At 39.4% G+C, this 26931-nt stretch overlaps 1 protein-coding gene and 1 long non-coding RNA gene across 7 annotated transcripts in view; one reads left to right on the top strand and one right to left on the bottom strand.

The window, feature by feature from the left end:
- FGD4 (FYVE, RhoGEF and PH domain containing 4) overlaps nucleotides 1-26931 on the top strand; it is a 200761-nt gene that overhangs the window by 55962 nt on the left and 117868 nt on the right. For 2 of the 6 annotated variants that reach the window (XM_084956369.1, XM_021092073.2), the window contains exon 1: nucleotides 1843-1903. The exons of 2 other annotated variants lie outside the window; for them this stretch is intronic. Coding sequence is in view for 1 of the 4 variants with exons in the window: in XM_021092071.2 (XP_020947730.1) it covers nucleotides 16652-16661 (10 nt within the window). In the remaining 3 variants the exon portion in view is untranslated. Of the gene's footprint in view, nucleotides 1-1842; nucleotides 1904-16474; nucleotides 16662-26931 lie in introns of those variants that run through there. 2 more of the 6 variants (XM_084956372.1, XM_021092071.2) reach the window with 1 other exon arrangement.
- LOC102165844 (uncharacterized) lies at nucleotides 275-3684 on the bottom strand. The gene is made up of 4 exons (XR_303484.4): nucleotides 3589-3684; nucleotides 1477-1525; nucleotides 1162-1236; nucleotides 275-575 (listed from the first exon to the last, which is right to left on the bottom strand). It is a non-coding gene; the product is annotated as an uncharacterized LOC102165844 (long non-coding RNA).

Genomic DNA, 26931 nt, shown 5'->3' with positions numbered 1-26931 from the left:
CAAATGACCCATGGTAAATGTTGGTGAAGATTTAATTACGTGACTTTTATATCATATTTGTGTTTTAAAGCTTTGAACAGAGTATGCACTGCTTTCAGGACTCATTTCTCTTCTTAGGAATCTAATAAAAATAAGGCGTGTCTAGCTGTATCCATTCCAGGCATATTCATGCATCCCCAAACAGCATGGTTGCTGGAGAACATCATGGTAGGGAGAGAGGTGAGGCATGCCCTAGTCAGGAGAGACCACTTGCTCTCATTGAATCACTCTTCCTGTGTAACTGTTAAACCGTGGGACCTCCTGTATCAGTCAGTATTCTCCAGAGACGCAGGACCAATTGATTGTGTGTATACACTCTGTATTATAAAGATTTGGCATATGTATTTATGGAGGCTAGCAAGTCCAAGTCCACAATGTGGGTTGATAGACTTGAGACCCAGGAGAGCTGGTGGTGCAGTTCCAGTCCAAAGGCCAGCAGACAGAGACCCAGGAGAGCCAATGGTGCAGATGGAGTCCATAGGCAGACGGCTGGAGAATTCTTATTTGGGGAGGCTGGTCTTTTTGTTCTCTTCAGGCTGTCAATTGATTGAATGGGTGGCCACATTATGGAAGGCAATCTGCTTTCTCACAGTTTACTGATTTAAATGTTAATCTCTTCCAAAACAGCCTCCCATAGCACACATTCTCTGCCCCCCTCCTTGGGAATGTACCAAAGCAAAGCTTCCTTAGAGACATGGGGAGCCCTCAACTCCCCAGGGAAACCAGATGTTGAAGCTACCCCATCCTCAGAATGTCTCTAAAATGCAAACAGTTTTAACTAAACACATTATAACCTGTTTGAATTAATAGATAAGAAAACGCTTAAATAATTGTGACGCAGTTTACAAATGCAAGGAATTTAGGGAAGTGGTGAGTGAAGAGGGTGTGGGTAGAGTTCAGCGTACTTGGGTGCATTGCCACCTGTCGTGAGGATTATAGTTTGGCCAAAGAACAATAAACCTTTCTTTCTGTGACTGGACTGCACACAGCCATACCCAGTGCAGTGAAGATTTCTTTAGAAATCCTGAGGTCTACAGGAAAATCCCGTCTTCATTCTACAAGAGGATGGCTTGGGTGCATCCTGGGAACTCTGGTTCTGCTACCCAGCCAGTGAATTCTTACCCACTCTCACTGCTGCTAGCCTTCCAGAGGACTCCTTGTGGTGCTGTGTGACTCGGGGGTTGAAGGATTGGACAGCTGAAAAATATAATTTGTTTACATAGCAGCTATCTTTTGAGCCATGTTATCTCATGTAAACCTTGGGAGAAAATAATAAAATCGAGTGGGTGCTTGTATTGCTGTTCATGCAGATGGAGTCACCACAATTTAAATTACTCTAGTCAGTGTAGGACAGTATTTTACACAAAATTGCTTAATAAACTGGTCTGAAAGAGATCTTATTCTCTTTCTGTATTCATTTTATTTTCTCTCTCTTACCTCTGATTTTCTCACAGCTCACATTTGAGTCCCCACGATGCGAAGAACGCTGTATCATTTTTTAGGAGAAATTAAGTAAACAGAATTAGATCTCCTTCAGGAATTTTAAAATGAGACGAACTTATTGCAATATCACAACAGAAATGAAGTACTTAATACCAAATGCTACATAAATTTCATACTTTTTAAAGCAGTTTTTTACAACCTAAATCTTTTGTTTTATTTTAGAGGGTAAGCCTTTAACTTGCAGAAATAGTGGTTTTTTGTTTTACAGCGAACTCTTACAACAAAATGCTCATTAATTAAAAATAGCTGCCCGATACAGGAAACAGCTCATATAGCAGATTGTGACACTGTTCTAAAAACAGACTTGAGCTGCTTGAGTGCAAAAGAAGAATGAGCAGTGAAAACTTGTGAGCGGATTCAGGTAAAAGCATGCTTTGTTTTAAGAGGGATCTATATGCCTTTATGTTAATTAATGTTTTTCTAATTGTGAGTCACATGTACTTACTGTTAAAAGCATTATAGCAGTATTTTATATAGAAAGTGAAATTGCCACCCAAATTGCGGTGTCTGTCTAGTTGGGTGGCTTTTCGTAGATTCTTTTCTATTCATATACAGCAACGTATATATATTTTTAAAGTGGAATTCAGTGTTTTTTTAACTTAGTTTTTCATTTATGTTAGAAATTTTCCACATCACATCTTTTAAAATCCTCTTCATTTATTTAATCTATTATCTCTCTCTCTGTTTTTTTGTTTTGTTTTGTTTTGTTTTTTGTTTTTTGTTTTTGTCTTTTGTCTTTTTAGGGCTGCACCCATGGCATATGGAGGCTCCCAGGCTAGGGGTCTAATAATAAGAGCTGAGCTGTAGCTGCCGGCCACAGTCACAGCCATAGCCACAGTAATGCCAGATCCAAGCTGCTTCTGCGACCTACACCATAGCTCATGGCAATGCAGGATCCTTAACCCACTGAGCGAGGCCAGGGATTGAACCCTCAACCTCATGGTTTCTAGTCGGATTTGTTTCCGCTGCACCACAATGGGAACTCCAATCTTATCTCTTTTGAGGCAGCATGGTATTTCACTTTATAGCTATACTACAATTTATTTAAACCAGTTTCCTGTTAATAGGCTTAACAGTTGATATTCTTTCCATTTTTTTTCCCCTTGAAAGTCATTGTTTTTAGGGCAGATGCATTTGTAATTGAACACATTTACCAAATGTAATTTGTTGATAGTGTAATATATTGAGAATTTACTGTGTACCTGAAATTCTTCTAAGCACTGTACTGTGAAAATTAAAAGGATAATGCTACCATCTTATGAGGGATTTGCTATTACTGTCCCCGTTTTCGATATGCAGAAAGCTTCCAGGCTCCCTGTATGCCATCATGGCCATCCATAGGATGGACTGAAAGAGAGGTGACTGGCTCAGACATGTGAAGGCTCTTTAAATCCAAAGGAGCTGAGCAGAAGGGCAGCAGCTGTATCAGCACAAGAGAAGGCAGAGCTTACGAATTACTGATGTTAAAAAATCTTTGCTGGTTGCCATAACAACAGGCTTTGTCAGATCTGCCACCTTCACTTGGGCTGAGGATTCCCTGGCTAGTACCACAGATTGCTTGGTGTCTGTGTGTCCCTTGCTGATTTCTGAATTCCTATTGTGAATTTTCCTGATACACAACTTTTCCTCGTTTGTCTCTACCCCTCATATGCCTTCCTGAAATCTCCCTCCCTGCCCAGTGCTCCCAGATGGCTATGTAGGTACTTATTGTTTTCTACTGAAAATGGAAAACCTTAGTTTTTTGGTTATTATTAGTGGCTTAGACTCTAAGATCTGTCTGTAAAATAGACTCTTAAAAAAAATCACCTGAGACTTTGAAGGTTTCATTTGTTTAAATAATTGTTAAATTGATTCTAGGTATAATAAATTAAATTTTTAGAGGAAAGAAAGTTTAGTACACATTATGTTTCTACATAATTATCTAGTCCATCATGACTAGAGAGGAATGAAGTTTAAAATACCACTAAAAGGCACCTGTTTTTGATTATTTATTATAGTATAATAAATAACCCTAAAATTTAGTAACTCAAAGCAGCAATTTGTTACCTTGTGATTGAATAGGTTGATCAGGCGCTTCTGTTTCTGTGTGGTATCAGCTGGTTGCTGGAATGGCTGTGGTCCTCTGAGGCTTGGAGCTCAACTGGGACCCAGTGGCTGCTCAGTCACATGTGGTGTTTGGGTTGGGATCGGCAGGGCATTGTTTCTGCCCTATTCTAATGGTCTAAGCAGTAACAGACTCAGCCCTGAGTCACTGTGGGCACTCTACAAGGATATGCATATCTAGAAGTGTGGTCCATTGGAGGTGATCACCAAAAGAACATTTTACTGCAGTGTGTCCTCTGGTCCCCACACATGCAGAGCATACTAAACCAGGCATAAGACCCCTACAAGTCTCTCTATTACTATATCAGCTTGAGTCTAGGATTTTATTATTTACATCAGGTCTAGGTACAGATGAGGCTCTTTGAGTACAGCTAATCTCAAATGGAATACCTGTGAACTAAAGGGATGAGGTATTTGCTCCCCTCTCGCACTCAATATCCAATGATAAGGAAGGGACAGAAAAATTGTAATAGACATTCCTCTTCAAAAAAGTATTAGAGGAGTTCCCTGTTGTGGCTCAGTGTTAACGAGTCTGACTAGGAACCATGAGGTTGAGAGTTCGATCCCTGGCCTTGCTCAGTGGGTTAAGGATCCGGCATTGCCGTGAGCTGTGGTGCAGGTCGCAGATGCGGCTCGGATCCTGAGTTGCTGTGGCTCTGGCATAGGCTGGTGGCTACAGCTCTGATTGGACCCCTAACCTGGGAACCTCCATATGACGTGGAAGTGGCCCAAGAAATGGCAAAAAGACAAAAAAAAAAAAAAAGTATTAGAGACTTGAAGAAGTAGAAGCCTGATACATTCCTGTTAGGAATGTAAAATGGTGTAGTCGCTTTGAAAACAGTCTGGCAATTTCAGAGGTGGTTAAACACAGTTACCGTTTGACCCAGCAATTCCATACTTAAGCATATACTCAAGAGAAAGGAAAACATAATGTCTATGCAAAACTTGAGCTTAGGTGTTCACAGCAGCATTATAATAGCCAAAAGGTGGAAGCAACCCAAATACCTATCAATAGTTTATTAATACAATGGAATGAAATAACAACTACATACTGCAACATAGATGAACCTTGAAAATACGCTTAAGTGGAAGAAGCCAGTAATAAAAGACCACACTGTATGATTCGGTTTATGTTGTCCAGAATAGGCAAACATATAAAGACAAGTTTGATTATTAACTTCTTAGGGCAGGTGGGATTGGATGCATGAAGAGTAATAACTTAAGGATATAGGTTTCTTTTCTTTTTTTTCATGGCTGCACCCGCAACATATGGAAGTTCCCAGAACAGGAATGGAATCTCCACCGCAGCCGTGACATATGCCACAGCTGTGGCAATATGGGATTCGTAACCCACTGCACCTGGTTGGGGATCGAACCTGAGCCTCTGCAGTGGCCCAAGTTGCTGCAGAGACAACACCAGGTCCTTAACCTGCTCTGCCCCAGCGGGAATTCCTAGGTTTCTGAGATGATGAAAATATTCTGAAATTGAGTGGTTGTGTATATCTGTGAATATGCTAATAACCTTTGAGTTGCAAACTGGATAAATTGTATGGTATGTGAGTATACCATAATTCAGCCAATCAAGCTGTTCAAAAAAGAGGGGGGTTGGAATACGAGGCACAAAGCAGTCTTGGTCTAGAGTAGTCCTAAAATTCAGCTAAATGTCTGTCAGTGGTTCCTTGTTTATGGTGGTTCTCCGTGACTCTTGTCTCCACCGTCTAGGCTCTTTGCTGTGTCTTCTGAATTTCTTTTCTGCAAGAAATGGCCCATGTTTGCAGTTTCTTCCTGTCTGAATAAGGGCCCTGATATATTTCATTTTGAACTATCGCTATCTTTTTTTTTCCTTCTTCTGCATTGAGATACAGAAATATTTCTGTGTTTTTATTCTAGACTGATGGTGCTTCCACTGATATATTTCTCAAAATTTTTTATGGGTTTTTTCATGGATCTCTTTGGGGTTTATAACATTAGATTATAACGAGTCTCACAAATCTCTCAGAGACAGGGCTCTACTTTGAACTGCCTTTAGGTCAGGGTGCTGTCTTGAAGCACCCTGTAAGATTAAAATACCTGTAAGATTTTTAGAAGTCCTAGTGTCTGGTAGAGATGGTCCTTAAGACACACCCTTAAAATTCTTTAAAGCCTTTTTGGTCTAGCTCTGTGATTTGTGAAGTTATCATCTTTGTACCAGCAGTATTAGCATCACCTGGAACTTACTGTAGTGGTCAGACCCCATTCCAGATCTGCTGAATCAAACTGTGAGGATTGGGCCCTGATTTCTGTGTTTTACCAAACCCTCCATCTGAGTCTGCTGTACACATGGTTTTAGAACCATTAGTCTAAAGGAAAAAGTCTATGAGGAACCTAAAATCTTTATGAGGAGTCAACAAAGGGTTTTACAGCCATACCCTTGAAGTCACATTTTCCTGGGAGTATAGGATTCGATCTTAGCCCTGAGCCATTTCTTACTTTGAGCTTGCTTTTTTACTAAGATGCTGAAATGAGCAATGGCTTTATTTTTGAAGTCCTCAAGTTCGGCTCCTTTATATTTTCTCTAAATACTGTTTGAAAAGGAACCAAACGGTTCCTTTTTTAGTTCATCTCACTACACAGGCAGTTAAAATGAGCCAGTTGATACTTTCAACATTCTTCCTGGAATTTTCCTTAGTCAGATCTTGAGTTCATTAGGTACCCTTTCCATCTTCCACATCACTGAATGTGATGGTTTGCTGATTATTCTGCCAGCATGTAACTCGGGTTCTTTTTCTTCATGGACCAATAACATTTCCTTACTTTTCCAAACCTTAATTCGCAGTCTCCTCAAAACTCTTCCAGCTTCTGCCCACCACCTGGACCCAAAGCCAGTATGTATTTTAGATTGTTGTTACAGCAGAACCCCACTTCTGGTACCAGATTTTGCTCACAGTTTTGAGATTTGATGGGGTTCATTGAGGACAGCTCATCTCTGGTCTGTGTGCTGTCAGCTGGGACAGCTTGATGAGGGCTGTAGGATTTATTTCCAAGATAACTCACTTCCATTTCTGGCAAGTAGGTGCTGTCACCTGGGCCCTTCTCATTCATGTGGCTGCTTGGACCTTCTTACAACATGGCAGTTAGACTCCGAAAATAAGGAAGCAGAAGCTGCCGGGCCTCTTAAAAATTTAGCACAGAATTGGTCCAGTGTCCTTGCCGCCCTTTTCTGTTGGACAAACAGTCAGAGATCTAACCCAGAATCAAGGTGGCGGCAAAATAAACTTCCCCTCTCGGTGGGAGTGGTAAAAGAGAATTTGTGGCTATTGTGAATCCACTCTATTAAGTTAGGGTATTTTTTGAAAACGCCTAAGGGCACTCTTGGCTCAAGTTATGAGTTGGTGAAAAGTAATTGTAGAAGAAGGGTTGTAAGTTCTGGGAAAAGGTTAAAAGAAAGCTTTTATTTATTTGTTTGTTTGTTTGTTTTTAGGGCCATACCTGTGACACATGGAAGTTCCCAGGCTAGGGATCGAATCAGAGCTACAGCTGTTAGCCTACACCACAGTCACAGCAATGCCAGATCCAAGCGTGTCTGCAACCTACACCACAGCTCATGGCAGTGCCAGATCCTTAACCCACTGAGCGAGGGCAGGGAATCACAGGGATCGCCCCTAGACCTCATGAATACTAGTCAGGTTTGTTACTGCCGAACCACAATGGGAACTCTCAGAAAACTTTTATATGTAAAGAGCATTTCAATACCTGTGAAAATTTTGAATGTTGTATTTTACTGTTGGACATGTCTTTTTTTGGGTAGAATTAAATTTTTTTTTTTTTTTTTTTTTTTTTTGTCTTTTGTCTTTTGTCCTTTTAGGCCACACCTGCAGCATATGGAGGTTCCCAGGCTAGGGGTCGAATCGGAGCTGTAGCTGTCGGAGTTCGCCAGAGCTGCAGCAACTTGGGATCCGAGCCACATCTGCGACCTACACCACAGCTCATGGCAATGCTAGATCCTTAACTCACTGAGGGAGGCCAGGGATCGAACCTGCGACCTCATGGTTCCCAGTGGGATTCGTTTCCACTGCACCACAACGGGAACTCCAGAATTAATTTTTAAATTCCTCATCAACAGAGTAATACTCTTAAGCACCTTTGGTGTCAAGATTTCTTTGTGACAGGAATGTCTGAACGAATTTATGTATCTTATTTGGTTTTATTTTTAGTAAAGATTGCCCTCTGCATTAACAAATATAGAGAAATAGTTGCCTTCCACAGACTCACCTTCTTAAAATAGGGACTAAATGCTGTTTAAGGGTTATAAACAATGAAAGGCAGACTCTGGATACTTCGTTGACGTGATTGTGATGAAGCAGAGGGTGAATAATGGGATGAAAGGATCCCAAGGTTTTCTATCATTTGGAACTTTTGTGTGCAGCTATTTCCAGATTGGCAAGAGAGGACAAAACAGATGATGGCAGCAGAAGTTGCCCTAGCTTTTGCTTATTCACCCACATCATTTATTAGATTAGCTCATACAGGCTAGTAAATTGGTTCTGGAATTTGTTGACAACTTATATTAATAAAATTTTCCCTATCCATTTTGGAGGTATTAAAAAAAATCAATTTCATGCTCTATTACAGTAGTGATTCCAAAGAGTTTAAATATTAGTGTAGCCTTAAAATTAATAGAACCTGACTGGTTCTAATTTTTATTTATTTTTTTTTTTTTTGTCTTTTAATGGTCGCACCTATGGCATATGGAAGTTCCCAGGCTAGGAGTCGAATCAGTGCTACAGCTCCAGCCTAAGCCACGGTCACAGCAACGCAGGATCCAAGCCCCATCTGCAACCTATACCACAGTTCATGGCAGCACCGGATCCTTAACCCACTGAGCAAGGCCTGGGATAGAACCTGTGTCCTCTTGAATGCTAGTCATATTTGTTACCACTATGCCACCATGGGAACGCCTGGTTTTAAATTTTTAACCTTTAATTTTAGTTCCTATTTTTAGCTTCAATTTCATGCTTTTGGGTTTGGTTTTGTGTTATCTTGATTGCACTGGTAAGTTGTTAAATAGTGAAGTAATTTGAGTATCTTTCCTTTAGTTTGATTGTTTGTGAAAATGTTGGGCAACGCCGGTTTACCTCACTTGAAGTTTTACTCTTCCACGACGGTCGTCAAATAGGACTAATCATGTGCTTCCTCCTTTTCTCTCTCCTTGGTTCTTGTATTTATGTTTTTCTTTATTCTCCTCATACTTTACAAGGTCTGGTGGAGTGATATTCAGGAGTGAGATTATGAGTGGCGTGGAACAGATGATTAGGACACATGTGTTTGTGATTCTGTAGGAGGAATCCTTCTAGCTTCTCAACACTCTTCATCCAGTGTCAAAGTTCCCTGGTGTGATGTCATCACCAAAAGTTTGGAAAATGCTCTTGGTTTTCAGAAAGTATATTCTGTTTCCCTACAAATTAAAATTCCTTTTGTTTGGGGATGTCTATGTACTCATCAATCCATCAAGCAGTTGCTGTGGGGGGGGCACATAGGTGAGGGGGAAGCGGTCACTGTTATTTGCTTCTTAGTGTCTACTCTTTAAATTCTTCTTTCTCAGTCAGATTTGAAAGCTGGGCATGATTTTCTGAAGGCTTGGAGTAGACATGGTAGAAAGTTGGTGGGGGATGAGCAGGGAGGTGGCCAAATTATTTTGTACTCTCCCGCCTTCACAACCATACTTCACTCATTAGATAGGACCTTACTTATTTCAGGGTTTATGCAATTTACTGTAGTCTCACTATCTTGAATTTCAGTTGTTAAGAATGTTGGAGTTTTTTTTGTTTGTTTGTTTTTAGGGCTGCATTTGCAGCATATGGAAGTTCCCAGGCTAAGGGTCGAATTGGAGCTTCAGTTTGCAGGCCTATGCCACAGCCACAGCAACACCGGATCTGAGCTGCATCTGTGACCCATGCTGTAGCTTGCAGCAATACTGGATCCTTAGCTCACTGAGTGAGGCCAGGGATTGAACCCTCATCCTCATAGACACAATGTTGAGCCCTCATCTTATTCAGTTGTTGCCATAGGTAAGGCACAGGTTTGATACATAGAATAAATAATAATCCAAAAAGGGAGGAAAACAGTAATGGGAGGGTGCTTTATCTGCTTTATACCTCCAGTGTCTGCCCTGTTTGTTTTGACTGCAAAATTCCCTGTGGTGCCCTTTCATTTCTTTCTTTCCTTTTCTTTTTTGTCTTTTCTAGGGCCACTTCCGTGACATATGGAGGTTTCCAGGCTAGAGGTCGAATCAGAGCTGTAGCTGCTGGCCTACACCAGAGCCACAGCAACTCGGGATCCAAGCCTCATCTGCAACCTACACTACAGCTGACAGCAATGCTGGATCCTTAGCCCACTGAGCGAGGCTAGGGATTGAACCTGCAACCTCATGGTTCCTAGTCGGATTCGTTAACCACTGAGCCACGACGGGAGCGCCGCCATTTCATTTCTTTGTAAACTATATAAAGACAGTCTTTCAGCAAAATCTGCCTTTTTGTCCCAATGGATATATTTGTTGTGTTTGTGTTATTCTTGATTTTTAACTCTAGCCAAGATCATTTTGACTCCCAAACCTTATTTGGACTACCGCTTTTTATTTTGGTAGCATTTACAAGCTATTTCTAGTTCATCATTTGGGTTGCTTTTAAAAGATATATCCATGAAATCTACAACATGCTGATGAATTAAATCGACGATCTAAATAAATGGAGGGACAAACTATGTTCATGGATTGAAAGACTCTCACTGTATGATCACCCAAATTAATATAAAGTTTTAACACAGTTCTTATCAAAATTCTAGGAAGGCTTTTGTAGATATGGATAAAATTATTCTAAAATGTACATGGAAAGGCAAGTTATAATAGCTAAAACAGTTTTGAGAAAGAATAAATATGTTGGGAGAATCACTACCCAGTTTTAAGATATTACGTGGCTGTAGTAATCAAGACTATGGTATTGCCAGACGGAGAGACAAATAAATAAGTCCAACAGCGTAGATAATTTAGAAGTTGCCTCACACAGGTTCAGCCAGCTGATTTTTGACAAAGGTACAAAAGTAACACAATTTGTCTTTTCAACAAATGGTGCTAAGGCAGTTCAGCATCTATAGGGGAAAAGATGAACCTAAACCTTACAATATATCATGAATATAAATTAACTTAAAATAGGTTATCAATTTAAATATAAAACTTAAAACTGTGAAACTTTTAAAAGAAAACATAGGAGAAAATCTCCAAGACTTAGGGCTTGGTGAAAAGTTATTAGCCTTGTGACCAAGATCATGAATCATAAAAGCAAAGATTGATAAATAAAATTTCATCAGAATTTAAAACTTTTGCCCTGTGACAGACTCTATTAAAAGGGTAAAACGATAAATAGTAGACTGGAAAAATATTTGGAATACCTATATTTGACAAAGAACTCTATCAATAATTTATAAAGAAGTCTCAAAACTCAACAGTAAAACAACCCAATCTAATTAGAAAATTGGCGAACAACGCAAAGACACATTTCACCAAAAAAGATGTACAGATGATAAATGAAAATAAGCATACGTGGACATTCATTGCATAATCTAGCCATTACATTTCTGAATGAAAACTTAGATCCACCCCTGAACTGGTGCATTCATAGCAGTTTTATTCATAATAACCCAAATTGTGAACAGCCTCATGTTCGTTAATGTGAATGACTAAACTGACTGTGGTACATCCAGATTATGGAATTCAACATGGCAATAAAAAGGAACACAGCATTGCTGCATTCAGGAACTTGAATGGATCTCAAGAGCATTGTGCTGAGTGAAAAAAGCCAAAATCGAAAAGTCATTTATTATGTGATGCCACTTGATAGTATTCTGTAAGTGACACCATGGTAAGGAGAACAGTTTAGCGGCTGGCGGTGGTGGTTAGGCACAGTGGGGAGAAAGAAGGATGTTATGTATGACTATAAAGGGATAGCCTGAGGGAGCTCTTGCTGATGGTGAGAATCATTCAGTATCTTGATTGTGGTGGTGACACAAGTCTATATAAGCGATAAAATAGCATAGAACTAAATAGAGACATTGTACAAATGTCAGTTTCCTGGTTTTGATATTATGCTATAGTTGTATAATATGACAATGATTAGGAGAAACTCTTTTTGCAACTTCCTGTGAGTCAATAATTATTTCAAAATAAAAAGTTATGACTTTATGTTTTATTAAAAAAAATTACATACCCAGACTTAGGTCTGTGTGGTTCACTAGCCACAGTTGCTTGTAAATTTAAATCTAAATTAACTAAAATAAAACTTCAATTCCATGGTTACACAAACCATGTTTCAAATGCTCACGTGGCCACCTTATAGCATAAATATAGAACATTTCCATCAACACAGAAAGTTCAGTTGGCACTCCTGCTTTAGACTAAACAGAATGCCAATTGCCACATGTGTGGACACTGACACAGTTCTTAGTGAACTGTCTTAACTTTATAAATCAAAAGATAATAGTATGTACCTGGAAAATTTAAATAGAAAAAATAGGTTTAACATGACACTTTTTAAAGCTATCATAATTTTTGAGGCTATCTCCCATATTTTACTAAGAAAAAGAAATGAAACATTTGCTTCATAGTTGAAATAGGAATAGGGTTTTTTGTTTTTTGTTTTTTGTTTTTTTGTCTGCCAAGGCACAATATAGAATACATAGGAAATGGGCAATATAGAAGGGGTGGACAGGTGGAGGAAAGAGACATCAGCAGGAAAAATATTTTATATATCCTACATATTCTGCTGTTTTATTTGCTTAGGGACCAATTTAGCAATAGTAGCTTACCATTGCAGAGGAAGCATGGTTTTGCCACCAGACCCTAAACCAGAATTCTATTTCTGGCTCAAAGTGACCTTGAGGAAGTGACTCTTCTCATTCTCATAACCAGTAAGCCAGTTAAGATGAAACTGACTGTTGCTTGGGTGGACTGTAGGATAAAGTTATTCTAAAATGATCCTAGTCTTATAACCTATGTGTAAACTCTGCTTACACGTAGGTTAAATACAAAGTTTTGAGAAATTTAGTTATGGGAAGAGTCACATGAAGTAGAAAGAGGAAGTTTACCAGTCATGAACAGTTTTAGAGTTTGAGTTTGGGCGTTAAAGACAAGAAAACTCAGTTACAGGGTAAAAGTTTTCTTGTTCTTTCCCAGGTTGGTAATTTTAGGAAAACTGAGAGAAGGTGCAAACAATTTGCATTTTAGAGATCAAGTTAAAAGGTTCAGAGTTTGGATTGCAGCTCTGCCATTTACTGTCTAGGAGTTATTTAAACTTAGTTCTCTTGCTGTCTATTCAGTTGAGCTAATTAATACCTTTTGGTAGGGTTGTTATGAGAAAGGCCCTCAATAATACACAGCTGTAATTACTAATGATAATATTAAGTTTATCAAGATATGGGATGGAATGATGGTGATATTAGGACCAAATAAATAGTTTTGTTTACTCTTTTATGAAGATTTATTTTTAGCCACATAATTTTTTGGGGGGATACTAATTTTAGCTTTATAACAAACTGGTGGTTATTTTGGTTCTTAAAGCCATTCCCAATTTATTGTGTGGCTAAACTGATCTAAATCACTTGATTTAAAACCAAGGGGGTAAATGTGTTTTTATAAAATCTAGCAGACCAAAGTAAAGCAGAAAACTAAGGGGAGGAAAAGCACACATAAACGAAATTTTAAAATTTTGTTTCGAACATGTTACAGTACAACCCCTGTAACATGTTTCTACAGCTCTATCCGCATAATATCTGAATGAACAGTGAAAAGGTTTAGTTAATTGTAAAGATATATACAGATCTGCAATGTTTATGTCAAATTATCAGAAAATATTCCATGTGAATTTTTTCTTTGCCCACTAAACTGCTAAAATATTAAAAAAAAAAAAAAGACCAAGAACCAAAGCCCGCATATTCATTTGGATCCTTTCAGCCCTGGTACACTGTAGCAGAGCAGAACAGTTCCAGTTTCAGTCAATAGTTCACTGGCCTGTGGTCAGTTTGAAGTTTCCTGCTGTACTCTGAGCCAGAGAGAAGGAACCAAAAATGCTGACATCCTCATTTGGCCTCATCACTCATGTCTGAGCACGTACACCAACACTTCCTGTGCAGAACCTACCCTGACTCTGCCGAGGACATGCCTAGCCCTCAGCTGATGTGCATAGGGATGCTGGCTTGAATTGGTGAAGTTCGGAAAGCATTAACCCTTGGCTGGATGACTCATACTATATGAACATGCCATGTTACATTACTATACCTTTCAATGCATAGAGATAAGCTTGCAAAACTTATAATAACAACATTCATTGATAGCAAGTGATTGTTGCAGGCCTCTTATTAGCTCTCAAAACCACTACTCCTTGAAAATAATATTCTGAATGATAGCATGTTTATGAAAGAGGCCATATAGAAATATAAATATATGAAATATACGTAACTCATCTCCCTAATATCAATAAGGCTATGTCTATCCCACTTTAACACTCTTGGCCTCAGTTTTCTTATCCATACGATGGGAAGATTTCTAATTTTCTAAGGCCTTGTGATTTTATTGTGTGTTTCTCTAAGTAGTTTTCTCCATGGTTTCTACTTTTTGGTTCATAAGCTACATTAAATGTTTACTTTATTCTACCCATTAAAATTTCGTCAAGTTTTGTCAGGTACTTTAAGGTAATACACTGTTTTCAATTTGTTGTTCTTTCAGGAACACAGTAATTTAGGGAGTTCCCTTCATGGCTCAGTAGTTAGGGAACCCGACTAGGATGCGGGTTTGATCCCTGTCCTCGCTCAGTGGGTTAAGGATCTGGCATTGCCGTTGCAGACGAGGCTCGGATCCCTCGTTGCTGTGGCATAAACCAGCAGCCATAGCTCTGATTAGACCCCTAGCCTGGGAATTTCCATATGCCACAGGTGTGGCCCTAAAAAGCAAAAAAAGAAAAAAGAAAAAAAAAGGAAACAGTAATTTGAAGAAGTTATGTTGCAAAGTTGTCTAGATATTGTAGTTTGATTATGACTACACCATCCAAATTATCACGTGAAAGGGAAGTTAGAATTTGTATTATTATATAAATGTTGAATCTATGTGACGGTAAAATTTGAGGTGTTATGAGAAGTCTGTGTTATGCAGTAGATTATCTAAAACATTGACTTGTTTTTTGTGGCCAGGCCTGTGTCATATGGAAGTTCCCAGGCCAGAGATTGAACCTATACTACAGCAGTGACCATAGCCACCGCAATGATAAAGCCAAATCCTTAACCCACTGCACCACAAGGGAACTCCAACAACATTGATTTCAGTTTGTAACCTTCTCTTATAAGCATGGCAAGAATAGGAAACCTGCTCATTCGTGCCTTTCCTTCTTTAAAATCCTGATTTTTTTAAATTGAAGTTGTTTGGGATTGCTAGTAACCTGTGAAGGTTTGGAAGAAAGACATGGTTTTTTTGTTTGTTTTGAAGACTTTTTTGTGTATATTTTTATTTTTAAGAAATTTTTATTTATTTTTTTAATAATTTTATGTTTTCCATTATGATTGGTTTACTGTATTCTGTCAATTTCTCCTGTACAACAAAGTGACCTGGTCACACACATATATACATTCTTTTTCTCACATTATCCTCTATCATGTTCCATCATATATATATATATATATATATATATATATATATATATATATATGGTTTTTTTTTGTCTTTTTGTCTTGTTGTTGTTGCTATTTCTTGGGCCGCTCCCGCGGCATATGGAGGTTCCCAGGCTAGGGGTCCAATCGGAGCTGTACCCACCGGCCTACGCCAGAGCCACAGCAACGCGGGATCCGAGCCGCGTCTGCAACCTACACCACAGGTCACGGCAACGCTGGATTGTTAACCCACTGAGCAAGGGCAGGGACCGAACCCGCAACCTCATGGTTCCTAGTCGGATTCGTTAACCACTGCGCCACGACAGGAACTCCCATCATATATTTTTAAAGTATAGCTGATTTACAGTGTTGTGCCAGTTTCTTCTGTACAGCAAAGTGACCCAGTCGTACATATGTATACATTTTTTTTCTCATATTGTCTTCCATCATGGTCTATCCCAAGAGACTGGATATAGTTCCCTGTGCTATACAGTAGGACCTCATTGCTTATCCTTTCTACATGTAATAGTTTGCATCTACTAATCCTAAACTCCCAGTCCATCCCACCCCCTCCTTCCTTCCTCTTGGCATCATAAGTCTGTTCTCTCTGTGGACACAAGTTTTGGTATTCAACCTTTTTTCCTTTTTAGGAAAAACAGTCTGACGATTCTTTATTTATTTTTTGCTTTTTAGGGCCACATCTGCAGCATATGGAAGTACCCAGCCTAGGGGTTGAATTGGAGCTACAGATGCTGGCCTACACCACAGCCACAGCAACACGGGTTCCAAGCCACGTCTGCAACCTACACCACAGGTCACGGCAACGCCGGATTCTTAACCCACTGATCGAGGCCAGGAATCGAACCTGCAACCTCATGGTTCCTAGTCGGATTCATTTCTGCTGCACCATGACGGGAACTCCTGAAGATTCCTTAAGACCTAGTTTTAGGGTAGTTTTTTAAAATAAATCTCAAGGCTATAACTACAATAGAATCACATGTAGTTGGCCCCATCCTTCCCATTTTACCACAGTATTCTAGAGCTCTCTCACTACATTTTGAAATACATTCATGGAATTTTGAAATTCGTTACTTGCGTAGATCTTTGAGGCTGCATCAGTGTTAGAAGAGGAGTTATGAAACATAGGTCTGCACTTCTTCCCCTTAGTTAGTTCTTTACCATGTCGAACCGAAGACGTGTGCATGTCTGGTCTAAGTACAGAATGCCTATAGATTTTACCCACAAATTTTAGACCTGAATAATTCCTCTGCAAGCAGGACATAGGTATGATAAGCAGAAGAATTAGAAGGCACTGCTGGATGATGTTTTACAGGAATCCTTTATGGGGGGCTGTGAGTATTGTTGTTTTTGCAATTCATATTTTTGAAATACCTTAGGTTAAAAACAATTGAAAATTTTAAGTATATAAGGTATATGAGTAGATGAAATAAACTGGTATTTTTCTCTTTGTTTACTACTAAATGATAAGTAATTATATCATTATTGGAAAATTATGCTGACTCTTGTCTAGAATGGTTTCATGCTGTTGTATTAGCACAAAAGTATGCTTTTTCTTATTTTCATGGTCTAAGTATGATTACTTGAGGTAATGGCATTTCTTCCTGTGGGTTCATAGAGAGCAGTGAAAGTGAAGTGTGCTTTAAGAGTAATTACAGTTAACCTTTCTTGGCCAAGACAAAAGTCTTATTATAGCCTCATTCCTCCTATTTTTAATTTCTATTTCTCCTCCTTATGTTTCTGATCTGTAAAGCTGCCCTTTACAGCTGCACTTCAACAACTTAGAACTTACTGGTTACACTTAATGTTCTCCCAGTCATCAATTCTTTGGGGATAAAGTTCCTTCTCCTTCTCAAACATTAGAAAGGTACACTGGTGATGTACAAGGTTAAGGACTTCTTAACATATGATTATATTTGATTTCGTGGGTGCTGAAGTCTATTTGACTTGACTAGATCCTTCTAGCACAGTGGCTTTAAAGTTCTCATGTTTTTTCTAATTAACTGAAAAACCATGCTAGGTGAATGTTTTGTTCAGAAAAGCTTTTTTTTTTTTTTTTTTTTTGGTCTTTTTAGGGCTGCACTTGGGGCATATGGAGGTTCCAGGCTAGGGGTCAAAAAGGAACTGTGGCTGCTGGCCTATGCCACAGCCACAGCAGTGCCAGATCCAAGCCAGGTCAGTGACCTACACCACAGCTCACAGCAGTGCCAGATCTTTAACCCACTGATCAAGGCCAGAGATCGAACCTGTGTCCTCATGGATGCTAGTCAAATTCGTTTCCGCTGAGCCACAACAGGAACTCCCAGAAAAACATATTTAAACAGATATTTCTGATGTGTAGTAAGGAGAAAGAAAATAAACATTTAGATGTAACTACTGATAACACTTTGATATGTTTTTCCTCTTGGTATCTGTGGTTTTGCAAAGCTAAGATCATAATTTCTATGGATTTTTAATATTATACTTCCCCTCCCACATAACATTACATTTTTCATGTTACAAAAAGTCTTAGTAAAAATTCAATAGCTTTGATAATATGAGAAGAAGATTGAATAGGTATGACTGGTTCACTTTGCTATGCAGTAAAATTGATTTTAAATTAAGATAGTGGATTTACAGTGTTACAAATCCGCTATCTTAATTTAAAATTTGCAATAGCTTTATGATATTCTGTTTAAAAGTAGTACTTTAATTTAGTTAAAATGTCATTGTTGTTAGATATTTGACATTTTTTAAGATTTTGGATTATAAATAACTGTGAGGACACTACCATTTTAAAAAAAAACTATATTGGGAGTCCCCTTCATGGCTCAATGGTTAACCATCCCGGCTAGTATCCAGGGTTGGATCCCTGGCCTCGCTCAGTGGGTGAAGGATCCTGAGTTGCGCTGCACTGTGGTGTAGGTCATGGTGTAGGTCGAAGTTGCCCACGGCTCAGATCCCACGTGGCTGTGGTGTAGGCCAGCGGCTATAGCTCCAATTCGACCCCTAGCCTGGGAACTTCCATATGCCACGGGTGCAGCTCTAAAAACCAAAAACATAAATAAAATGAAAAAATAAATAAATAAAAAGAATATCTTTGTAAGATGCCAGGTGTGGGGGTGGGGATGGGGAGAGGAAATCCCATTGTGTTTATATTCTTTTTCTTTTCTTTTGGTCTTTTTAGAGCTGAACCCTCGGCATATGTAAGTTCCCAGGCTAGGGGTCGAATTGGAGCTACAGCTGCCAGCCTACACAACAGCCACACATAGCTGTGCTAGATCCGAGCTGTGTCTGAGACCTACACCACAACTCAGGCAACACCAGATCCTTAACCCACTGAGCGAGGCCAGGGATCGAACCTGCGTTCTCATAATGCTGGTCACATTTGTTTCCACTGAGCCACAAGGGGAACTCCCCTGTATTTATATTCTTGATTTAAGATATTAATAGTAGCCATATCTTAGTATTTTAAGGGCAGACATTAACTAGGATTTTAAATAAATGTTTTGGGTGCCTTATTTGTTTGAAGTTATGAATCTCACTTTCTAAACACCTTTACTTCTGTGTGGCAAGCAGCCTGTGTGCTAGCTATTTTTCAAATGTGGGTGACATTGCTTTCTTCATAGAGACAAAACTGGAGTGGGATCTATAGCACATTTGCAAATAGGTGATTATTGAGGAACCACCCTTTTCCCTAAGGCGGGTTCTTCTATGCCGTGAGGCTCATGTGAATAGAAAACTAGATCTATGCATCCTATCATGGGCTATGAAAATACTGGTGCTGGGAAAACAAAGATTCACAAGATGTTAACCAAAGCCTTTGGGGTTTTTGTTGTTGTTGTTGTTTCACTGGATTAGAAGTGGTCTGAGATTCTCTCAGTAATTCAGCCACAAAAGAAAAATAAAGCTTGCTGTTCTTCATTCCATTGTGTTGAGGTCCCCATGTCACAGACTTGCACCAACATGGAGTACTGACCTGCCTTGAGAAATGAATGGGCCTGCATTTAGAATACTTTGAGTTACTTATAAATTCTTAAATGTCTTCTATTTAAAACTTTATAGGCATGCTGATAAATTTTAATAGGATAGAAATAACTAGTGTGGTATGAATATATAATCAAAATATGGAAGTTTGGAGGCTTATTTATTTTTCAAATAATTATTTTGGATCAGAAAATTTGATTTTAAGATTTTAGAGGATTTCTTTTTTCTTATCCTGCTTCTGCATCATCCTAGCTAGTTCAGATGGTAATTACAAGTTAATGCCTGACATCTTTATGAATGAGTAAAAGCTTTATTGAACATGTATCACACTTGGTCATTTCTCCTGATTTTTATTGTAACTTTAAAGTTTAGGATCTGGTTGCTATTAAATGCCGGATTATATATACACATATGTATTTTATATTAAAAAAAGTCAAAGTAGGGTTTATTACAGGAAGTGTAGGTTTTATTCTCTAATAATAAATACAAATAGATTTATTTAAAAGACAAAAGGAGACGAGAGCTAGGCTGAGAATGACAATAGTACTAGAGTTCTAGTTTTTTCCCCATTTTTTTAGGCGTTTCAACCCGGGTATGCTTTTTCAGAGCGTGCATACAACTGGCACACAGTGTTCTAAGGATCAGCTTTGTAACCGAAGCAATTGGACTCCCATCCGGCAGTTTATACACTTCTTGGCATTTCTCCTGCCCATTTGTTTTAATCTTTCCAATTCATTTGATCCTCTGGCATTAGAGCCCACAGCTGCAGTTGCACGTGGGATGGGTAAAGTAGCTGAATTAAAAAATGCCATGACCTGGTTCCTATATGGTTTAGGAACTGAGTTGATAACTCAGACATGCTATAGATTTGTTTGGCAGGTCAGGAGAAACATTATTTTACAGGAAGAGGGTATATGTATAAAAAGGATTGGTAATTGATCTTGAGTGATACATCTCTTAAATCTTAGTCTTTTTTTTTTTTTTCTTTTTTGTCTTTTTGCCTTTTCTAGGGCTGCTCCTGTGGCACATGGAGATTCCCAGGCTAGGGGTCCAATTGGAGCTGTAGCCACCAGCCTACGCCAGAGCCACAGCAACGCCAGATCCGAGCCATGTCTGTGGCCTACACCATAGCTCATGGCAACGCCAGATCCTTAACCCACTGAGCAAGGGCAGGGACCGAACCCGCAACCCCAGGGTTCCTAGTCAGATTCCTTAACCACTGAGCCACAACAGGAACTCCAAATCTTAGTCTTATTGTTTATCCATTGTGCCTTGTGTTATATGCACATCATTTCTAATCCTCAGAATACTCTTGTAAGAAAGGTGATATAACCTTATTTTTTTAGGTGAAGAAGGCAGTTTAATGAGATTATACACTCGTGTCTGCATAGTCAGTATTACATGGTAAATATCAGAACTAGAATTCAAGTACAATATCATCTGTTTCCAAAGCTTGTGGCCTATCCATTATACACTGTAGCAGTAAAAAAGTTTTTATTGTGAATAGTATTTTATTTCCATTTTGCTATTGATGGACGTTGACTGTTAGGATGAACTGTGCTATACACATTGTTGTACATCTTTTAGCATAATTATTGCATGTGCCTATGTTCAACTTTAGGAGATGTTGCCTAAAAGTTTTCCATAATGGTTTTAGTATGGAACTATTCTAGCTCCACTTCTTCCAATACTTTGTCTAAATTTTTTTTTTACCTGTGTGGCAAGTATCTAGTGGTATCATTTTGTGATTTTAATTTCCATGTTTCTGATTAATGATTTTTATATGCTTATTGGAGACCTTTTGTAAGCTTCCCAATCAAGACTTTTGTCCATTAAAAAAAAGAGGATGGAAGCTAGAAAATAGAAAGAGTGAAAAAGAAACATTTCATATAATGTTGGGCAGTGATAAGTGCTACAAAATAACAAAGGCCAAGATACTAGGACCCATAGAAAGTGACAGAGTTGTGAGAAAGGCGAGGCCCACCTGAGAAAGTGGCTTTGAAGTGCAGACTTGCATGAAGTGTGTCATGGAAGCAAGGGGAAAATCTGGATGGAGCATTCTAGGCAGAGGAACTGCAAGTCCAAAGGACTTGAAGCAGGAATCAGGTGTGACATTGAGAACCTGGCAGGGAAGTGTTTAAATTCAGCTTCTGAGGGAAGGGGAGGTCTTTACTTTTACCCACCTTCAACCCTACACTTAGTAAGATATTATTTGGCTTGTTTTCTTATTTATAAAGATCAAAATCCTCTCTTGAGTCAGTGGGGTTCCATGTTTGAACCAATAACTTCATATTTTGCCAATGAATTGCTGTGTAATATCTAAACACCTTTACTTGTGATGTGTTTTATGAATGTTTATTCGGTAAGCATTTATTGAACAGACCTGATTGTTGGAGGAGGGAGAAGGTAGAGAAAGAGTTGCTGATGCAAGCAAAGAAGAAAGGAGTTACTGGAGAGAGTCCTAGAGAACCAGGGGAGTTGGTCATTCGGGGGCCCAGAAGGAAAGAATGTCAAGAAGGAGAACGAGATCCATACTGTCAGATGCCTCCAGAGAAGTCCAAGGATTCAAGAACTGAATGGCGCCCTGTGGGTTTGGTGATTGCAATGTTCCCCTGGTCTTGGTAGGAGCAGAATCAAGTGCATGTTGGACAGGTGGGCTGAGGAGAGAAACTTAAGTTTGAGGAAGTAGAAGCAGTGACCTTAGGGTTCCCCACCTTTTGAAAAGGTGGTCAAGAAAAAGAATGAGATTAGCCAGCTTGACAAGAATATGAATAGAGTCAAGAGTTTAAGTTTTTTGTTTTGTTTGTTTTTTTGAAGAGATGAGTGGTGGTGTTTTTTTCCCCTTACAAGAAGTTATCCTTTGCTGTTCTTGGCTTAGAGAAGACAGCTGTATGCATCCCACCCCCACCCTTTTAAACATGTTTAAAACTTTTTAAAACTGTATAGTTTTCCAGATATTCAAAGAGGATTCACCCATGTGATTCATTGATCTTCTGGGGAGGAAGTTACCAAATACTATCCCTTTTCCTTAGATGAAAGCCTCAAAGCTCAGAGACTATAGCTGAGAGGTTACCCCACTGATAAGATGTGGGGCAAGAATTTTTGTCAGTATACCCTATCTTGCCCAGAGTTTGGGAATCTGTACATATCCATAGCATTAACTTAGCATGATTTGCCCCATATTCCTCTTCCAAGACCCCCTAATGTAGACTTGTCTTCAACACTTGTTTTCTTTGCAGTGTGGTAGCTGGAAAGATCCTAGAAAGGAAAGTACTTCTTTGAAATGCTAACTACATAAGGGGAATGATGGGCAATTAAAAAAAATTTTCCATCAAATCAGGCTAGACTTTTTACTCCATCATGAACACCTTGCAGATGGATCAGAGAAGTTCCATTTATTTCAGTGTTTTCTCTTGCTTGTTAGATACTTTGTTCCTGGCAAATATATTTTTGTTCAAAGTCATCTTTACAGGACAGTTCCCTTCGTGGCTCAGTGGTTAACAAACCTGAGGATTTTGGTTCAATCCCTGGCCTCACTCAGTGGGCTAAGGATCTGGTGTTGCCATGAGCTGTGGTGTAGGTTGCAGATCCTGTGTTGCTGTGGCTGTGGCATAGGCTGGCGGCTACAGCTCCAGTTTGACCCCTAGCCTGGGAACCTCCATATGCCGCAGGTGTGGCCCTAAAATAGCAAAAAAAAAAAAAAAAACAGAAACAAAAACACCAAAACTTTGTACAACTACTTGCAAAAGAAAAAAATGAAACAGTCAAATTAAAAAATCTTACTTGGGGAGTTCCCACTGTGGCAAAGCAAGGTAAGTATCTGGTGTTGCCAAAGCTGTGGCATAAGTCGCAACTGTAGCTCAGATTCACTCCCCAGCCCTAGAACTCCATATGCTGTGGGTGTGGTACACACACACACACACACACACACACACACACACACCCCAAAACAAACAAGCAAAAAACAAAGCAAACTTTACATAGAATGTTAAGCAAAACACAAAATTCTTGGTGACACACTGAAAATGTCTAAGGAAATGTCACCTCTTTACAGATGTATTTTGTGTTTCAGTGTCTGTGACTGATTAACTCTTTTTAACCTGGTGCTTCTTAGGCTTATATGATAAATTTCTCTCCAGTAAGGATAGGTAATTTGAGTCTGTTTCATATTCACAGACTATATCCTTAACAATATCCAGTCACTTCATAATATGAACTATTTGTTAAGCAGGAGTTTCAGCAATAAAAGAGAATGTAGGAGCAGACACGGTGGTGGTAATGTTACTCAAACTGCACCTACACAGGGTATCTTTGGCAGGTACCATTGCCATCTTATCTGGTACTTTAGTAATATCTCTGCTCAAACCTTTCACTCATACCACACCTAATGGTTGTACCCAGAAGTTTTTAGTATGCCGTTTGCTTCTGGAAAATAAATATTTGTTCTTGTCCTTGCTGTTCTTGTCCTTTCTTCTTTTCCACTGAGAACAGTAAGAAGGAAGAACTTTTCTTCTCCAACATTCATTGTCTTTTTTTTTTAAATTTTTTAATTTTATTTTTATTTTTTGCTTTTTAGGACCGTCCCTATGGCATGTGGAGGTTCCCAGGCTAGGGGTCAAATCAGAGCTGTAACTGCTGCCCTACACCACAGCCACAGCAACATCAGATCCAAGCCAGGTCTGTGACCTACACCAAGGCTCACGGCAATGCCGGACACTTAACCCACTGAGCAAGGCCAGGGATTGAACCTGCATCCTCATGGATGCTAGTCAGATTCATTTCCACTGAGCCACGATGGCAACTCCTGTCATAATTTTATTTTATTATTATTATTATTATTATTATTAGTCTTTTTCTAGTGCCATACTCATGGCATATGGACATTCCCAGACTAGTGGTCTAATCAGAGCTGCAGCTGCCAGCCTATGCCAGAGCCACAGCAATGCCAGATCCGAGCCATGTCTGCAACCTACACCACAGCTCACAGCAATGCCAGATCCTTAACTCACTGAGCAAGGCCAGGGATCAAACCTGCAACCTCATGGTTCCTAGTCAGCCACTGAGCCACAGTGGGAACTCCTGTCATAATTTTAGATAGTAGAGATCTTTAAAGATGACCTACCTAGCTCTCTCATTCTGTGACTGAAGTGCACAGGACCAGAGAGAGTAAATGCCTTGCCATATCATACCAGTGGCTAAGTTTCTGAATTTCTAGATTGGCCATCTTTCTATCATTGAGCTTCGCAAAAGTTAAGGGCTTAAAAACATTATTCCAAAAATACATGCCTAGGTGCAGATTCAATAGCAAAGGGAGATGAAGCAGTACTCCCAAGGTTATTTGATCACCACTTAGCTGGCGCAGTTGCTACTGTAACAGTTTCTCGGCAACATTGCTGAGTGCCCAATATTTGAAGTAGATAAATTACTCGGCTCCTTTCCTTCCAACACCTTTTTATCTTAAGAACCTTTATGGGGATTATTGGTTCTTTGTCATATGCCCTGAAGCTTAAGTTTGGGGGCCCTATTATTAGATTCTGAGCAATGTGGCTTGAGGTGCTATTGTGCAGACAGTGTGCTGGAGCAGCCAGAGGTGAACATGGAGCTGAAGGGGACACCAATGCCTATCTTAGACCTGCCATTTTTTTTTTCTTTATGAATAAATTTCCTAGAAATTGTGAGCCAGATTCTTTTTAGCTTTTTTTTTTCTTTTTTGATTTATTGTCTTGCTAGTCAGTAGATTCACCTAAGAACATAGTAGGGTGAATGTTGAAAAAATACGTATAGGAGGAATAAATATTATTTTTAGAAAATTATCATTTATGACATTAAAATTTTTGGAAAACAGGAAAGGAAAATATCACCAATATTTCTTCCTTCCAGCGGCTCTTACAAGTTTGAGGTAGGTAAGCCCAGGCTTTTGTTCCTAAGAATCTCTTCTGTTTTATGTAGTTGTTCACAGAGCATACTCAGTTATGGTTTTCCCCCCTACTTCCAGGAGGTGGTGTGGCATAGTAATCAGGCTCAAGCTTTGGTCTCACATGATGTTCTGGTCTTAGTGGTGAGATGTAGGGCAAAGAGCTTAATTTCTGAGTCTCAAATTTCCACAACTGAAAAGGAAGATAGTAGTACCTGCTTCATCATTCTCATGACGTTTAAATAAAATATTTATAAAATGTTTATTATAATTCCTAGTATATACTAGGGACTCAGTAAATAGTACATTATGTTTTTTATTTTATTCTATTTATTTATTTTTCTTTTGATTTTTAGGGCCACACCTGCAGCATATGGAGGTTCTCAGGGTAGGGGTTAAATCAGAGCTGTAGCTACCAGCCTGCACCACAGCCACAGCAAGGCAGGATCCGAGCTGCATCTGCAACCTACAAGCTCAAGCAATGCCAGGTCCTTAACCCGCTGAGCAAAGCCAGGGATTGAATCTGCACCCTCATGGATGCTAGTCAGATTCATTAACTACTGAGCCACTGATGGGAACTCTATATTTTATTTTTTTTCTGTCATGGCTCTATGGCATATGAAGTTCCCGGGCTAGGGATCAGATCTGGACCACAGCTTCAACCCATGCCACAATTACAGCAGTGCTGGATCCTTTTAATCCACTGTTCCAGGTCAGGGATTGAACCTGTGTCCTCGCACTGCAGAAATGCCGCTGATCCCTTTGTGCCACAGCAGAAACTCCAATTGTACATTGTTATTAATATGTCCTTGACATTTCCTTTATGCCACATAGTCTTTGTGACCATATTTTTAATAATTGCATGATATTCTATCAAGTTGAATGCATTCCTATTTGCATAACCATTCACCTATTATTAAATTCTTAGGTTCCCTCTAAATTTTCCCTAGAATGAAAAATTCTTCAGTAAGCTGTGATTCATTCAGCAGATTCAGTAAGTACTCACTGTGTATAAGGAGCTTTGCTTGGCTCTGGGAGCACAGGGCTCTCAGTTTATAAGGGGAGATGTGTGTAGGGAACCCTGGCCTGCAGTAAACACCGGCATGGATAAGTTACTAAAAAAGTACCGAGGAGAGGACAGAATGTCAGACTCTGCCTGGAGAGCTCAGGGAAGGCAGGAAAGGGTTGTGGGTGATGAGTTAAGTGAGTTAACGGGGGTGAGTTGCAGGTTACTAAGGACTTTATAAGCCATCTTATAGAATAGAACTTTTATCTTCAGTGCAAGGGGAAAGTCAAGTTTTGAGAAGAGAACTGGCATTATCTACTGAGGCAAGGTGGTAACAGAGAGTTTAATTAGGAAATTATTAAGGAATCCAGGTGAGGGGTGACTTACACCAGGTGGAAATGGTGGAGGTTGTATGAAGTGGCCAGATGGGAAGAAATAGCCCATGTCATGAGCTGTTGGATGTGACAGTGTCAAAGAGAGAAAAGTCAAAGATGGGCTCTCAGGCATTCATTCACCCCAAGGGACTGCAACGGTGGAGTTGCTATTTCCATAAACAAGGAAGGATGTAGGAGGAGCAAGTTTGGGAAAAAAAGTGGGTTAAGGATCTGGCTTTGCTGTGGCCTGTGGTGTAGGTCCAAGACTTGGCTCAGATTGGGTGTTGCTGTGGCTCTGGTGTAGGCCAGAAGCTGCAGCTCCCATTCATCCCCTTGCCTGGGAA

Source organism: Sus scrofa, chromosome 5 (genome assembly GCF_054392235.1).
Source record: "Sus scrofa isolate SSC_HxYL_T2T_F1_AM1 chromosome 5, Sscrofa_HxYL_maternal_Yorkshire_Landrace_v2.0, whole genome shotgun sequence".
NCBI lineage: Eukaryota > Metazoa > Chordata > Mammalia > Artiodactyla > Suidae > Sus > Sus scrofa.
Note: the sequence above shows the minus strand (reverse complement) of the source record. Positions and strands in the feature narration are given on the sequence as shown.